The 16,030-nt window shown below is 43.1% G+C and overlaps 1 protein-coding gene across 1 annotated transcript in view; it reads left to right on the top strand.

The window, feature by feature from the left end:
* TMEM163 (transmembrane protein 163) overlaps window positions 1–16,030 on the top strand; it is a 221,482-nt gene that overhangs the window by 121,799 nt on the left and 83,653 nt on the right. Inside the window, exons 3-4 of the mRNA XM_044769034.2 lie at window positions 13,032–13,075; window positions 14,488–14,579. Coding sequence (XP_044624969.1) covers window positions 13,032–13,075; window positions 14,488–14,579 — 136 coding nt within the window. The remainder of the gene's footprint in view (window positions 1–13,031; window positions 13,076–14,487; window positions 14,580–16,030) is intronic.

The following is a 16,030-nucleotide window of genomic DNA, read 5'->3' as shown; positions in this document are numbered from 1 at the left end:
CAGTTTGTTGGGTAACTTCTCTCTGAAATTTTATCTGCATATGTGTGTACTTATTTCTGTACACACACACACATACACACACACACAAAGCTTTAATAATCACTGCTAATTATCTTACTTTATTCATTCACTACATTTTTCGGCATTATAAATTTATGTTTTTCAAGAGCTTAATGATATCATCTCGTAGTATGGATGTACAATACCTTACTAAATCACTCCTTTATTAATGGATGCCTAAGTGGTTAATGTTTTGCTGTTACCCATCTGTAATAACATTCTTGTATACATTCTTTCTGCACCTGTGCCAGTACAAGTATAGAATATATTTCTCGAAGTAGAACTGCTGGGTTCGAAGAATGTGTATTCTACATTTTGATAAATGTCTCCAACCTGCCCTTGGAATAGGTTTTCCCACTGACATTGAATGAGAGGATTTATATCCGCCTACCCTCACCAACACTCAGCATTTAAAAAATCCTTTTATTTTTGCCATTCTAATAGGTGAAATAGAATTGATGTTCATTTTCTTTTATTCAATTTTAGCATCTTGTGTTTATTGGCTATTTTAAATCCTTTTTCTGAAATTGCCTATTCATGTCCTTTCTTATCTTTTAGGCTCTTGGACTTTTTTTAACACTGATTTGTAAGTAGTCTTTTTAAAAATTAAAGTATAATAGACATACAGAAGAGTGTATAGATCAAAATTATACAGTTTGAATTTTCACAAAATGAATACACCTGCATGATTGCCACTCACACTCACTCATCTTCTCAGCTCAGAAGCCCCCTGCCCCCGAGGGAACGACTATTCTGAATTCTACCGCTGTGCATTGTTTTGTCTGTTTTTGAACATTATGCAAACAGAATCATAAATAGATTATCTGTCCAATGAATGCTGTTGTGTTTGCCTTCCTTTCCCCTTATCCTTATTTGCTGAGATGCATACATGTAGTTGCAAGTAGCTATAATTCATTTACTGTCACTGTTGTCTAGTATCCTATTGGATGAATGCACCACCAATTTATCCATTCTGCTGTTGAACATTTGGATTGTTTCCAGTTTTGACAATTGTGAACACTGCTGCCGTGAACATTTTTCTAAGCATCTTTTGTGATCCGTAAGTATCCATATCTTTTGAGTATGTATCTAGGAGTGGAATATCTGGCTGTAGAGTATGATTAGCTTTTACAGATAGTCTTATCTGAAGTGTTTGTACCAATTTACATTTCCACCTGCAGTTTTTAAGAGTTCCAGTTGGACCGCATCCTTGGTAACGTTTGAAGTGGTCAGCCTTTTTTCTTGTGTAGTGGAATCCCTTTGTGATTTTAATTGCATTTTCCCTAGTTACTAATGAAGTTGAGTATATTTTCATATGTTTACGGGTTATTTGCGTATTGTCTTTCATGAGGAGTCTGTTAAGTCTTTTGCCCATTTTCCTAATGGATTGTTTTTCTCTTAATGATTTGTAAGACTTCTTTATATATTCTGGATATGCATCTGCTGGTAGTTATAAGTATTATAAATATTTTCTCCCACTCTATGGCTTGCTGTTTTGCTCTTTTAATGAGACATTTTGATGTAGTTTAATTTACTGATCTTTCGCTTTGTGATCAATGCATTTATGTCCCATTTGAGAAATCTTTTCCTCCCACCAAGATTATGAAAGTATTCTCTCATATTATATTTCAGATATCTCCTATGTTATTTTGCATATCTATATCTACAGCTTGTCTGCAATTGTTCTTTGTGTATGATGCCAGGTAGAGTCAATGCCCAGCACCGTGTATTGAAAAGACCTTTCTTACCCCATGTGTACTTCAGGAGTAACTTTGTTATAAATCAGGTGACCATTTATGTGTGCATCTTCTTTTGTTCTGTGGTCTTTTTGTTTATCCTTGTGCCGGTACTATTCTATCTTAATTTATGTAGCTTTGAAATAAATCTTGATATCTGGTAGTGACTGTCTTTCAGTTTTTTTGTTGTTCAGTATTGTCTTGGTTATTTTTGACTCTTTTCACTTTCCACTTAAACTTTAGAATCGTCTTATCAATTCTCTCACAAAAACCTTCTAGAATTTTGGTTGCTAATATTGAGTCTTCTAATCCATGAACATGGTACATCTCTCCATATATTTGGTCTTCTTTAATTTCTCTCAGTAATGTTTTATTATTTTTCTAGGTAGAGGTCTTACACTATTCATTAGTTTGTTCCTTGGTATTTGATTTTTATGCTGTTGAAAATAGTATCTTTTAAAAATTTCATCTTATTATTGTTTTGTGGCTACTATAGAACTAACTGGTATCTGTGTCTGGTGATCTTGCTGAATTAAGTTCTTAATTCTCTTTGGTTTCCTGATTCTATCTGCCATTTTGCCAGTACCTCACTGTTCTGATAATTGGGACTGATGGACAGCTGGGTCATGAAGGGAGCAGCATGTAGCTTTAATTTGATTCTCTCTTCTTTGGACACTTTACATCCAATCTCAGTAGTCTACCTTATGAGCAAGAGAGAACTGCATGGCTTACAGTAGAACCTCTGCTCCTCTTGTTGAAAATGCCATTGGTTTTCCAACTACCTGATTCTAGCACCAGTGGCTATCTGAGCAATGACTCCTTTGGTTTCACCTCCCTTGCTCTCTAGTATGTGGAATTTGGGAAGGGGGTTCAGGAACAAATGCTGCAGTTCCTTCCCAAACTTGCTGTAGCATATAGGGGATAATTCTTTGGGCTTTTGATGACCGTGCCGTGTAACTGTGGAAAATTCTGAGCTCTACTTAAGTTTTGATTGAAGTATGTTTTTAGCCCTCTGCATCTTCTCTCCATATGGTCTAAATTTTAATGTATTGATAGATATTCTTTATAATATGGGGTCGGGGCTGGCCATTTCCTAGTTTCTTTGATCATTCTGTTCTTTTTGTAGTTTTCCAGGCTTCTTGTTGCTTTGGTGGGTTTTATAGACAGTGGTAGGGAGGCAGCGGGGGGAAAAGGCCTTTATTCTACCATGTTTAACTTTTATTCTCTGAGTGATAATGTTAATGGCCTTCTAATGACTTTGATTCAGCTCAAATGAGTAAATATTTATTCAGCACCATTTCTTTAAACCAAGTCTTTGAAGTCTTAGTCAGTGTTTTCCTCTTCCCCACAATATGTTCTGTTTTTCAAAAAGTTCGTTCTGCAGTTCTTTAAACCAAAGAGGTCCGGCGTGTAGTATGGTGCCAGCAGTGCCAGACTAAGGGCCATCTTAGTGATTTGACAAGGATAACCTTGGGCAACAACATCCGTGGCATTACTAGCTCTAGTTGCCCGTGGCATTATCTTTTGGTTCTGGTATGAATTAATTGTTGCATATTAAATAAAAACTAGGCATTATTGTTAGAGTTTAGAGATTCCTCAAGCATTTATTGCTCAAGAAACATTTATTGATCACCGTCTTTGTGCTGGCGCTTTCATAGGTCCTGGGGATAGAGAATTGAATACGACATAACCAACCCCTATTTCAGGTTTTTATAATGTTGATTGGGAAAAGATACGATTGTTTCTGTGTGGTAAAAGGTGAGGGCAGTAGGGGTAGGGGGCTTTGGGTGCCAGAGGAGTGACACTGAGCCAAGTTAGAAATAATGGTCTGAGAATGAGCATTCAAGCTTCAAATTCCCAGCAACTGCGCTCAGAATGGAAGGCTTGGGAAGACAAACTGTGAGGATTCTGTTCTATAGAATTTTCCCCTATCCCTGTTTTCTATTCAATGAATGCTTTATTTACTAGGTGAGGGTAGCAGTGTTCTGTGATTAATGGATAATTGGGGCTTTAAGAGGCGTATTTCATCAAATTATTAGGCAAGAAACTACTGTATCCCCAGCTCATTGCAACAGTATGGGACATGTGGTAGATGCTCAATAAACATTTTTTTGTTGAAGGAAAGAGTGATTGGCAAGCTCAGGCTGCTAGTGTTGGTCTGGACAGGGTGGATTGTAGGAGAGGGGCTGAGTGTAGTCTGAAGATGTCTGGCCAGGCTTGGGCAGGGACTTGGCCAGGCCTGCTGCCCACAGGCAGTAGACTACTTTCTTGAGAGCTGTGCTGCATCATGGGGAACCACAGCAATGGGAGGAGTAAAATTATATGCAAGGAAGAAAGCACAATTGATTTTCAGCAAGAACCATTCTCCTACCATTAGTTCTGACGAGTAAGGTCTTTAGAATGAACAGCAACAAATGAGGGTAGGTTGTTTACTCCCTTGAAGATGGTCCATAGCGTTCATAAACGTTGGGTAATCATGGCTTCAAGCAGCCCTTCCTTCTCTTTATTCCCAGTTTGTAGAAAAAGCAAAGTGAAAGTGTGCTGTGCTGTTGAAGAAATTTGGGCATGAAAAGCTGGGCTCTTGGCTTTTTGTCTCTAGGCTGGTGCCTCCTCTGTGTGTGACCTCTGAGAACCTGTCTAAACCGGGCTTCTCCCTCTTAAGTGGCGCTTATCTTGTCTGTGTTCCAGTAATGCTGATTCCCACTCTGGAATGGGGATTGGGTGTGTTTCATGTTATGCTAAATGAAGCAGAACAAATATAGTGGGTGTTGGAGGGAGAGAGCGAGGGTGCCCAGTCCAGGGTGGAGACTCTCCTCGGGTTCTTCTCATTCTGATTTTTTTCTCATGTACCATTCTGTGCTGGCTCCTGACTGTCTGGGTCCAAGGCTCTTCTTGCTCTTCCCATAGTCCTAGTCTTTCCATTTGTAGATGCTCCAAGTTCTCCTTAAAAGAACGGTCCTTGTAGAGGCTGGTTTCTCTGTTATGCCCCACAGAGTGCTGGCTGCCATTCCATTTGCTCGGAGAATGGCTGTCTGCTAACACGGCTGGGCCTCTCAGTATGTTGAACCCTTCGTTCTGTCTGCTTTCTCCCTGAAGACTTCTGTTCACTGCAAGTTGGAGCTAAGGGAAAGGTGTTATTTCAGTTAGTCAGTCAATCTGAATGCTTTCATGTGTTCAGGCACTGATCTAGGCACTTGGGAGACATCAGGGAACAAAGCAGAGAAGCCTACTGCCTTCATAGTGTTTGTCTTCTAATGGGTGAGGGGGCAGACGGTACACAGTGCTCATAGAGAGATAAATAGGATGTTATGGTAGGAAATGAAATGTGCTATGAAAAATAAATGTAGAGCAAGGTAAGGGGGAGCTAAGATGTGGGCTGGGCCAGGTTTCAATATTAAATAGTGTGGCCCAGACAGGCCTGTGAGGTGAGCTTTGACCAGAGACCTGAAGGAGATGAGAGAGTGGGCTGGTTGGATCCTGGGGTGAGAATGCTGCAGGCAGAGGAATGAGCTAGAGCCCAGGCCTGGCAGGACCATGCCCCGCTGTGGAGGGGTCCGTGAGGAGGCTTGTAGGGCAGGAGTGGAGTGAGCAGGTGCAGCTGGTTAGGGGAGGAGGTCGGCACAGGGGGCCTCAGTGTTGTAAGGACTTCAGCCTTCACAGGGAGTGTGACAGGGAGAACCATTCTGGCTGCATGTCAAGGATGCTGGGGCCGAGGTACAGCAGGGGGGATGGTTAGGAGGGAGTCCAGGCAAGACATTTTCCCATAACAGGTTGTTCCCTGTTATGAATCTGAATGCAAATACAACTTTCATTGCAAACACTCCTTGCCCCCATAGCCATAGCTCAAGGGCAATATTTTCCAATCTCTACAAGCCCACTCTTGCTGTGGTTACACTGGTTATTGTGGGTGTGGGATCCGGGGAAGGACTGTATGGCCACTTTTGGTACATAACCACCTACCTCTTGGTCATGTGAAAATGAGAAAGAGACTCGTGATCATCCCTGAGGTCTTGGCAAGGGTTTGCCTGTCTGCAGACTGGCAGAGCCCTGGAAGGTGGGCGGGCAGCGTCCATAGCCTGCCTGGGGCTCACTAATGGTTCTTAGGTTCTATGGAAGACAAAGAGCTCTCAAAGAATGATGTAGGCTTTGAGAACCTGGCCCATCGTATGGCTTTTTGTAATTTGCTGCCAGCCAGACCTTACAGTAGGAAACATTGGAGGCCCCTTTTGATGCAGCACAATGCGCATTTAGCAGGCATTTTGCTTGGAACTGTGGATATGGAGATGAAACTACCATCTTTTCTCTTAAGCTGCACATGGGCTACACCTGAAGTCCCATACTCAAGCCTACAGGGTCAGCTAGATACCCAGAGGGGCCAGGCAGGGGGGCGAGGCCAGCTGGGTCTAATGCTGCAGGAGAGGCAGGTGCCCAAGAGTATGTGCCCCATCCAAACACAGCACTGGCACAGCTGGGAGAAAGGGCCAGCCCAGGGCCAGCAGATCTCAGTTTTTTGAGAAAAGCCAAAAATCTGCATGTTCCTTTTTTTTTTTTTAATTTGTGAAGTCTCTTGATTTAAAAATATCGGTAGCCAATTCTGATATTTGAATAATACTGTGTAGGTCAAACAAAAGCTTCCGGATTTCCTTCTCAGGGAGCCCGTTGGCATACTCTGGTCTAGACAGATAAACCACAGTTACGTCACTGTGCTGCAGCTGAGGATGAGTCGTTTAAAGGGCTAAGCAGTAGTTTTGTTGATCTGTTTCTCAAACTGCTTCTCTCTTTTCTTTCAGTGATGACTGAATTCAACATCCTATCACAAATTTTTGCAGTACGTTATAATCTCGTTTGAGTGGGAGAGATTCTGGAAGCTATTGGAGGTTCTGATGAAGTGAGTTAGAACACAAGTCAGTTCGTTTTGACCCCTCTCAGCTCCACGTCTTCTGCTGCCTAGGTTGCAGCAAGCATGATGAAGGTGGACGATGGCAAGATGGGTTCTCAGGTTGGGGTAGTTAAGTGGCTGTGGGTGAGGTTGTTGCCAGGCGTCTGAGTGACAGAGGTGGTATAATTAAAGTGGGATTGATTTATTAAGAGAGCTTTACTGGTCACATAATTTAGCATCCAGGAGGTGTTATGGGGCCTAGGGTATCGCTGGAGAGTGCTAAGGCTCAAGATCATTATTGCCTGACTTTGGAGAGAATGACAGATGTGTCTGCACTGTTGCTGTAAAGCTGGCCTGCAGTTGAAATGGCATTGTTTGTTTAAGGTTGTTGAGGGGCTCTCGGCCTTGACCCTCAGTTGCCTTGCTGGCGTTCTCACCTCTCTTTGCCTTTCCAAGGCCCTTTGTCTGAACCTCCACAGCCCTCCCTCAAAGCCTGCTGCTTATTCAGCTGCATGATTTGCATTTGGCTTTGCTCTCACAATGGATTGCCCGGGTCCGCTCCATTTTCCAGCTGTCTTTCTGTTTGAATTTGAGTTTCCAGCTGACATGCTTTCTGGCCTGAGTGTGACTTAGTTAAAGAAGGTCTGGTCTTTAACCAGACATGTACAAATATTTATTTAAGACTTCTGTTGTATGCGTGCTTCTGGGAGTTTAGCTGTTATTACGCCCTTGACACGTAAATGACAGTAGAGTGTAGGACAAGCAAAAACCTGAGAGGCAGGAGGTCCCTTACCCAGGGAGTGACATTCTGCTTATGTTTCATACCCTGGCTCAGCTGGCCTCTGCTGTGCTCCTGTGAACTCCTTGGGGCGTTAGCAACCTGCTCGTGTGGGTAATCTGGCCTAGGGAGATGGATTGCAGACACTCAGATGTAATAACGACGCACGTGGTAGGTTACTTTCCTGTTAGCCAGCAGCGTTCATGAGCTCACAGTGCAGCCTCCTCCCAGGTGTGCATCATACATCTGCTTTCTGCTGTTCTGTTTTAGATCTTTGACCATATTATTATGAGTGGGGTAATTCTTTTCTTCAAATAAAATAGATTTCTTTTTCTGATTTGAATGGTCATATGTGATGGTTGTAGAAAATGTGGAAAATACAAAAATGTAGAAAGGAAAGAAATCCACTCAAATATTCCCACCCACCAAAGATTAACCACTGTTACCGTTTGAGGGATTTTTTTTTTCTAGTAGTTTTCAATGCATTTATTTATTTATTTAAATTGAAGTAACATTGGTTTATAACAGATAAATTCCAGGTGTACGTCGTTATATTTTGATTTCTGTGTAGACTATATCGTCATTGAATTTCTTTTTGCTGAGGAAGATTTACCCTGAGCTAACATCTGTGCCAGTCTTCCTCTATTTTGTTTGTGGGTCACTGCCACAGAATGCCTGCTGGCGACTAGTGTAGATCTGCGTCCATGAACCCAACCTGGGCCTTCAAAGTGGAACGTGCCAAACTTAACCACTATTTCACAGGCCTGGCCGCCCCCCCCCCCTTTTTTTTTTGCTGAGGAAGATTTTCCCTGAGCTAACATCTATGCCAAACTTCCTCTGTTTTTAGTGTATGGGCTGCTAGCACAGCATGGCCACTAACAGAGTGGTGTAGGTCTGTGCCCAGGAATTGAACCTGGGTCACTGAAGTGGAGTGCACTGAACTTAACCACTGGGCCAGTGGGGCTGGCCCTTCGGTGCATTTTTTAAACATAGTTGTTCTGTAAAGCTAGTTATATCACATACATCGTCCTATATTTTGCCCATTTCTACCTTATTTTTTGTTCAAATAATAAATCTATTATCTCACATAACTTTCCTCTTGTTCCCTTTTGCTTCAGACAAAATGGCCTCTCACATGCCAGGCGTTCCTCCTTAAGACCTTTGCACTAAGGTTCTTCCTCTGGGTGACTGCATGGCTTACTCCCTCTTCTCTTCTAAGGCTTTGCTCAAATGTCACCTCTTCAGTGAAGCCTCATCTGACCTCCCCACTAAGTTTGCGCCTATAGTAGCCAGAATGCCTCCTGACCCAGACCCATCCTTTCCCATGACACCCAGGACTGATGGCATGAAACATGCCACTTACGTTTATTATCAATATGATTGTTCTGACTAATATGCTAATGTAAGCATTAACCAACAGCACTCTTTGTAAATACTTTTAAATAGCTACATCTAGCTTGTTTTTTTAATGGACCGTACTTTACTCATCATCCTACTGCTGGATATTTACATTGCATCCAGTGTGTCGTTATTATAAATGGCATAAACCTACTATGAACCTTCTGTATATAAAGTGTTTTTTCATTTTTTAGGTGTTAAAAGAGATTCTTGGTCATGGGATTGCTGGGTCAGGGTATATTGTGTTAAGACATATTGGCTGCAAGTGATACAACCTCAACTCAAACTGGCTTAAGCAAATTAAAGGAAATTATTGGCTGACATATTTGAAAAACAGAGGGGTAGCCTTCAGGTAGGGCTGATTCCAGAGGTTCCGTCTGTGTCATCAGAGGTCTGATTTATATCTTTACTCTTTAATATTGGCTTTCCTCTCTGTTGGCTTCATTCTGAGGCAACCTCTCCCCATTTAGGGCAAAATTGCTACCTGTAGCCCCTATTTTTATGCTACCAACTCTACAATCCCCTCTTGGAAGGGCGTCCCCTTCCCAATATTTTTAGCAAAAACTCGAGGCATGTTCTCATTGGCTCACGTCGAATTGTGCCATCTTTGAATCATTAACTTTGGCCACGAGACAAGGCTATACTAGAGTGGGTTTAATAATTTGATTCATCCCACTCAAACCACATAGTGTGAGGGTGGTGGTGGGGGTAAGATTCCCCAGAGGAGAATTAGGGTGCTCTTTCCCCAAATGGGGAATGGATGCTGGGTAGGCCCCAAACTTCATTTTACTTATGAACATTTTAAGGACTCTGTGTCTTAGTAAAACAAAAAAGGAAAACACAGCATAGAAAGGGAGAGGAGTCCAGATGTATCCTAAGTATGCATTTTTGGGTGTGTGAGGCCAGCCTAATCAGAGGGCAGGCTACCTCCTCTCTCACCTTGGGGAGTAAGAGATAGGAAACCAAGACCTCAGTTCCCTGGAGAATGGGGCTCAGATGGTCTCTAATTGCATGCCTCATTGGCTTTTGGTGGCCATGGGCTCCCTGAGTGCACGTTTAAGTTATGAGCAGTGGAGACAAGTTCTAAACGTGAGGAGCAGAAACATTCTTGAAAATTTCTCTGCGGGATTCTGATAGCACAGCTATCCAGATGAATCTGGAGCCTTTTGACAGTCGGGCGCTCCATTCCAGAGCAGCCGTGGTGTTTGTTAAACAGGCCCCACGCCGTGTGCTGACAGCTGAGGTGATTTCATTACCTTCAGCTCTTTGACCCCTGCCTTGACCGAGAGCAGCCTTCATAGGAGAGCTCCGCTTCCTGGCTGTCCAAGTGCCTGTCTCGGGGACCTTGCCAGTTTGCAGCATAATTGTCTGAGGTCGGAAGGGCCCTTGTCTGTTGTCCGCTGTTGAATTTGCACCTGCCGTAAAGGCACTGCTGGACTGTTGGACCTATGGTGGCTTTCAGCTACCCTCAGCCAAGTACATGTCGGGGCTCCAGGGCCACCTACCTTGTAACCTTTGCCGTGGTGGGTCATCCTGGCCCCGGCCTGCTGGTCTCCAAGTGAACCCTTTCTTCATGTGAGGGAAGTTGGAAACATCCCAGTGAAAACCCCACAGTTTGCTTTTCCCATGGGACGGTGTGCTGGGGGTGGGGGGCTGTCTAAACCCCTCTCACCCTTTCTTTTGAGTCCATTCTCAGCCCAGAATTAGGAGGTGGCACATTCAGCTCAGAAAATAAAGTTATTATTTGACTCTCTTCAGAAATCCCTAAAAGGGCTACTGACCTCTTCCATTCGAGTCTTGTGCTAATGACTATTTGCTGTTATTTCATCGTGAGAAGCAGGGAGTTGTCGCAAAGGGAAGCTGCCAGAGCCAAGGCCGTGTGGAGGGCCCTTCAGTGTAGCTAGATTCCCCACGCAATTTTTGGTATTTTCTCCCTTTTCATCTCATCAAGGAAATTAGATGGAGCCAATTTATAAGGAAATGATTTGTGTGAATCCCTCCCTCTGTGCGGGGCTCTGGGTTAACCTGGAGCCCTCTTGCTCACCTTCTGCTTAGCGCATGGGGGACAGAACAATTTAATATTCCACTTGTGCTCTAAGTTATTCATCCACTGGGCAGGCTTAACTCCCTCACACAAGCAGAACTTTCCAGGATAATTCTGAGAGTGTTGGAAATCACGGACATTGACTCCTGCTATTCTGTGACCATCTCCTTTGTCGGATTCCAGAATCTCTGAGACAAGATTCCTTGTGTTTCTCGGTATAATCAAGTGGGCGTCCACCTCTTTGAAATCCATAGCTCACTGTATAAACGTCTGGTATTACCAAATATCTAGATTAAGACTTTTTAAAGTAATGGGTTACTGCTTGGAAGGCGGGCGGGCTTCTGTGATGGTGATTGGAGGGCTTTTCCAGCTGTGCCCTCCGTCCCGTGGTGCCTGGGCCAGCCATGCAGGCAGAGCAGAGCAGGAGCTCCAGGCGGGCAGCTCTTTATTGGTTGTATATATTGAGCATCTGGGAAAGATGTTAGGAGTTAAAAAGGTTTCCACTGCTGATAAAGAAGTAACCCACAAAAAGCACACCGCTGAAATAGTCTAAAAACAGGTTGTAAAGATACTCATTTCGATTTGTTTCTATGAAATGTTAAGTCTGAGTAACAGTTACTGAGCACTTACTGCAAGCCAGGCTCAGTGTCCTATAGCGACCCCTCGAGGGACCTGCTGGCTTTTTGGCACATGCCAACGTCTTCGGGAAGGCCTGGTGCCCCTTTGCACTGCTGTGTCACCCATGAAAGCTGCAGTTGGTCACTGCACACAGCTGGCTCTGTCCTTCTCCTTATGCCAGGAAGAGCAACAGCAGGGATACCTGGAGCAGCGCTGGTCAAAAACAAAGAAGGTCAGGAATTTAATGGATTGCATTTGCCTCGCACAGCCTGAGGATTGGCATGTGGCTGTCTCAGGAAGGGAGTGGAAACTTCAGGAACCAGTGTTTACCACCTGCTTGTCTCTCTGCTCCTCAGTCTTTATAGCAAGCAGTGGCCAACCCTAGCCTGACTGTTTACAAGTTTCAGTTCCAACAATATAATTGACCAACTAGAGTCCCTCTCGGTCTCAATTCCTAATTTCTAGAAAATGAAATATGCTTGATTCACGGTGGCTCATATGACCCTCTTATGGCTAGGTGCAGGGGTACAAAGACAACATGGCTGTCCAGGGCCATTCCTGGACCTTGTGGATAGGACAGAGAGTGGGTCCCAGAGAAGGGACTTGTGTTGAGCTGAGTGGGAGTCCAAATGGATATTGACCTCCCTGCCTCACTCCACACCTCTCTTACTCATCAATGAGTGCTTGCAACATTTGTGCTTGGAACAATTGGGTGCCAAGCAAAGCAAAGCAAAGCTGACCCATTGGGTAGGTTTCATTCTTTGTTGGAGGGTGGACTTTTGCTTGTTCCATATGGCTTTTATGTGGAGATCTGCGTCTATTAAGTCAAACTGAGAATAATCTTTGAAGCGGTGCATTGCTTTGGCACAGAACAGATCACAGAATTAGGCAAAAGTTCGGCTCAATTGACTTGCCTCAAAAGAGGTAGATCGATTTTTGAATATGGATCAATATTTTCATTATAATTGTTATATCTACATTTGTAGACATCCATTGCTTAAGATCATTTGTTATTGTTTTTCTAAACAGTCTAATTGAGGTCTACGCTGGATTTTAAGCTCTGATGGGCAAGAGATTCTTTTCAACTGTGTGTTAGCGATGGCATGTGCAGGTTGATACCAGCACTAATTACCTTATTATGGGAACAGTGTGGATGGTTGCACTTTCATTATGGAAGTTTAATACAGTTTCTCTATTCCCAGTTGCTAACTTCTCAAAGTCTCGGCAGCCATTTGATTGACAACTGCTTAAGCATTTTCATTCTGAAGCTGGTCCTTTGGTGCTTCTGAACACACTGGGATGGGAAGTTGCTGTAGGTGGAGTCTGCAATCTTTTCACTTCCCTCTTTATCTGTTTTGGTTCTCAGATTTTACAAGTACAGTTAATTTTTAATTTTATTCTCTTGGAACTTTCCCATTGATGTTTAAAAGGCCATATCAAGTATATTAATATACTCACAAATGAGAAAATTTCCATGAGGTCTTAAAATATTCTGAATAATATTTTCTTTCTTTTTAGCTGTCTCCGTTATGAGGTACAGCGCCTCTGCTTTTGGGTTTGCAGTAAGTAACCTGAAATGTACTTTTATGGAGTTTTGCACGTTTTTCCTGAGCCCGTGAATCTCTTCCTGGCCTCTGATTGAGAGGGTGGTTAGCAGATGAGAGCTCAGCATGACAAACAGACCTTTTATGGAAAAAGAGCTTCTATCGAAACTTACAATTTAATAGAAGTAAACTGCAACGACACTGTATAATGCTCAAGAACAGATGAGGCGACCACATTTTCCACAGATAGTTAAGAGAAGCTTTTTAGAGTTTTAGCCCTCTTTTCCCCCTCAGAGTAGTGGGTTTGAAAACGAGCACACACTGGAGTGAAGCATCTGCTGGTGCTGGCAGCGGCCTTGGGAGTGAAGGTAGGGGCTGCTGGCGCAAGGATTAGTCATTCTGTACCCGATTAGGGGTGACTGGCTTCTGAGCCTGCGTCCTGACGGGAGCTGCTGAGAGAAAATGGGTCTCAGGTGTTTTACAGACTCAGCATGTTGAAAACTTGAGTAAAGTTGCCCGACATCCCTTCAAGAGAGCGCTACTGCTTGCAATTTTCCAAATGAAAAGTGCTCTGGGGTGCAGTGACTCATACGGAGAGCTCCTTTAAACATCCCCCCTGTGTAGTGTCAGGGTTTCCTGTACCTGAGGGTATTCGTTCCTCTTCCCAAATGCACTTCTTCCCTTTGTTGTGAGAACTTAATGTTTTGGGGACAGCAGATTCCTTTCAGAATCTTCTGAAAGGTGTGGACTGTCTCTCCAGAAAAATGGACACACACATACACTCTCACTCTCACTCACTCCTCTTTCCTCTCCTCCCCTCCTTCTTTCTCTCTCTCTTTTTTGTCGCCCTCACACATTCACTCATTATTTAAACAAAAGCATTGAATTCTGTATATAATTTCACAGTGTTGGCAGACTTCCCAGAGCCCCCAGGTGACCCCACCCTCAACCCTGGGCCCCAAGTAGAACAGTCCCATTGAGAGCCAGAAAAACAGAATCCTCACCCCAAATCTTTTCTTGGAATGTACAGGAAATTATCTTGCCTGCCATGAGGAAACCAAGTTCACGTGTGTCAGAACAGTGTAATTCCAGCCCCTGACCCCCAATATCTATACAATGCTGGGATCCAGGGGCCCCAGGAGCAGAGCCCACCATACCACGGAGTGTGGTTTCTCAGGCTGTGGGAGCAGAGTGAAGTACGAGGAGGGGCCGTGGTACCGCCACCAGGCTGGGACGTTGGGTGCCCCAGGCTCCAGATTCCCAGGTTCCACTGTGAGGATGATGAATGATCTGCATCGTAGTGACGTGAAGCCTCCTTGCTCTGAGGTCCCTCCTCAGATGTTCCGAGTCACAGAACAGTTGCCTTGTGTCTTCACAGTCGTGCCCTGTTAATTCTGGAAAGCCACTAATGTCCTGTCTCCTTCTCCTAGTTTGATGCCATCCTCGACGTCCTGTCATCGGCGATTGTCCTGTGGCGTTACAGCAACGCGGCCGCTGTACACTCTGCCCATAGGGAATACATGTAAGTGGATCTTTATCTTCCTCCAGACTGCAGAACCCTTGCAAATGAAGGCCACATGATCAGGCTGTCAGCACAGCTCACCCTGCAGCTTTGGTCTCAGTGAGGAGAATAAGGTCACCAAATTGTAATTCTCCTTGTTCTCTTGAGTCTAGAGTGAATGCTCATACAAGTGAGCTCACTTGTCTTTCTATCCATCTGTCCATCTAGCCATCAATCCATCCGTCCTTCCATCCTCTTTCTCTTTGTGTTATTGAAATCTTTATTCCCTTGAATTTTCATGTTTGTTTCTTTCTTTCTGACAAGGATGAGTTTTCCACTGTAATTTACAGAAGACATCTGGAGGGCATTCTAAATTATTCCGCTTGTCTTCGATCCCTCTCTGTAGTAGAGGATATTGCTTGCCCCAGTCTCCACATCATATGGGTGATAATTTTGTCTTTGAGGGATTTGTGTTTGTGACCATAAATCATGTGTCTTTTCCAACTTCTATCTCTTTATTCCATTTGTAATCCTCTGGGTGATAACAGCACAGGTTTCAGAGGTCAGATTTCTTGGCTTTGAATCTCAACTATAGCACTTGTTAGCTCTGTGACCATGGAAGCTACTAACCGTTCTATGTTTTGTTTTCTTATCTGGAAAAGCAGGAAAACAATATTACCTCCTTCATAGGAGGAGGTATATATATTATATATACACACTATATAATGTAGTATAATATGTCATATATATTAACTTACAGCAGTGTATACATATATATGTATTAAATATATATTAATTTAGAACAGTGTTTGGCATGTAGCTCAGTAAACCTCAGCTGCCATCATTATTAGTTATTAAGGGGGCTCCCCTGGGACTGAGCCACCACTTGTCATTAGGGCAAGAGTTTTACCCCACTTCTGCAGCTTTTGGACAGTTGAATGCAAATGAGTAAATGCCCCGTTGCTGTGGTTTGTGGTGCCCAGACAGTAGGTACTCTTGATGGGGATGCTATGTCATACTCAAACATACAAATGTTGGGATACAAATATTGGGTGCCAGAGGACTCAGATAGAAATATATCCAAGATTGCATGTGCTAAATGGGAAGCTTTTGAAAGATGACACCGTTAACTGATTTACAAAAGAGAATAAATTTTAATTTAATTTGTTGTTGGCTTTAGGTAGAGCACAAAAACTTCTAAGTGTTAAATATTTATTTTAATGTGCATTGGCTCTTTTAACAAATATAATTAAAATATCAAATTTGTGATATCACAGCCTGATATTGTTTAGGATAAGGTTAATTTTTTTAAAAGTCAATTTATGGTTGAAAAAATTTAAGAAAACAATAGTAGTAAACTAATTTTGTAAAATTTCAAATGATGGCACCATAATGATCAAAGTTGAATTAACACTGGTCTAGCTGTAGGAGCAGCCTAATGCATCCACCCAAGCTGTTGCTGGCTTTTATTT

This window comes from Equus asinus, chromosome 4, assembly GCF_041296235.1.
Source record: "Equus asinus isolate D_3611 breed Donkey chromosome 4, EquAss-T2T_v2, whole genome shotgun sequence".
NCBI lineage: Eukaryota > Metazoa > Chordata > Mammalia > Perissodactyla > Equidae > Equus > Equus asinus.
The sequence above is the reverse complement of the archived record's forward strand: the minus strand, read 5'-3'. Positions and strand labels throughout refer to the sequence as shown.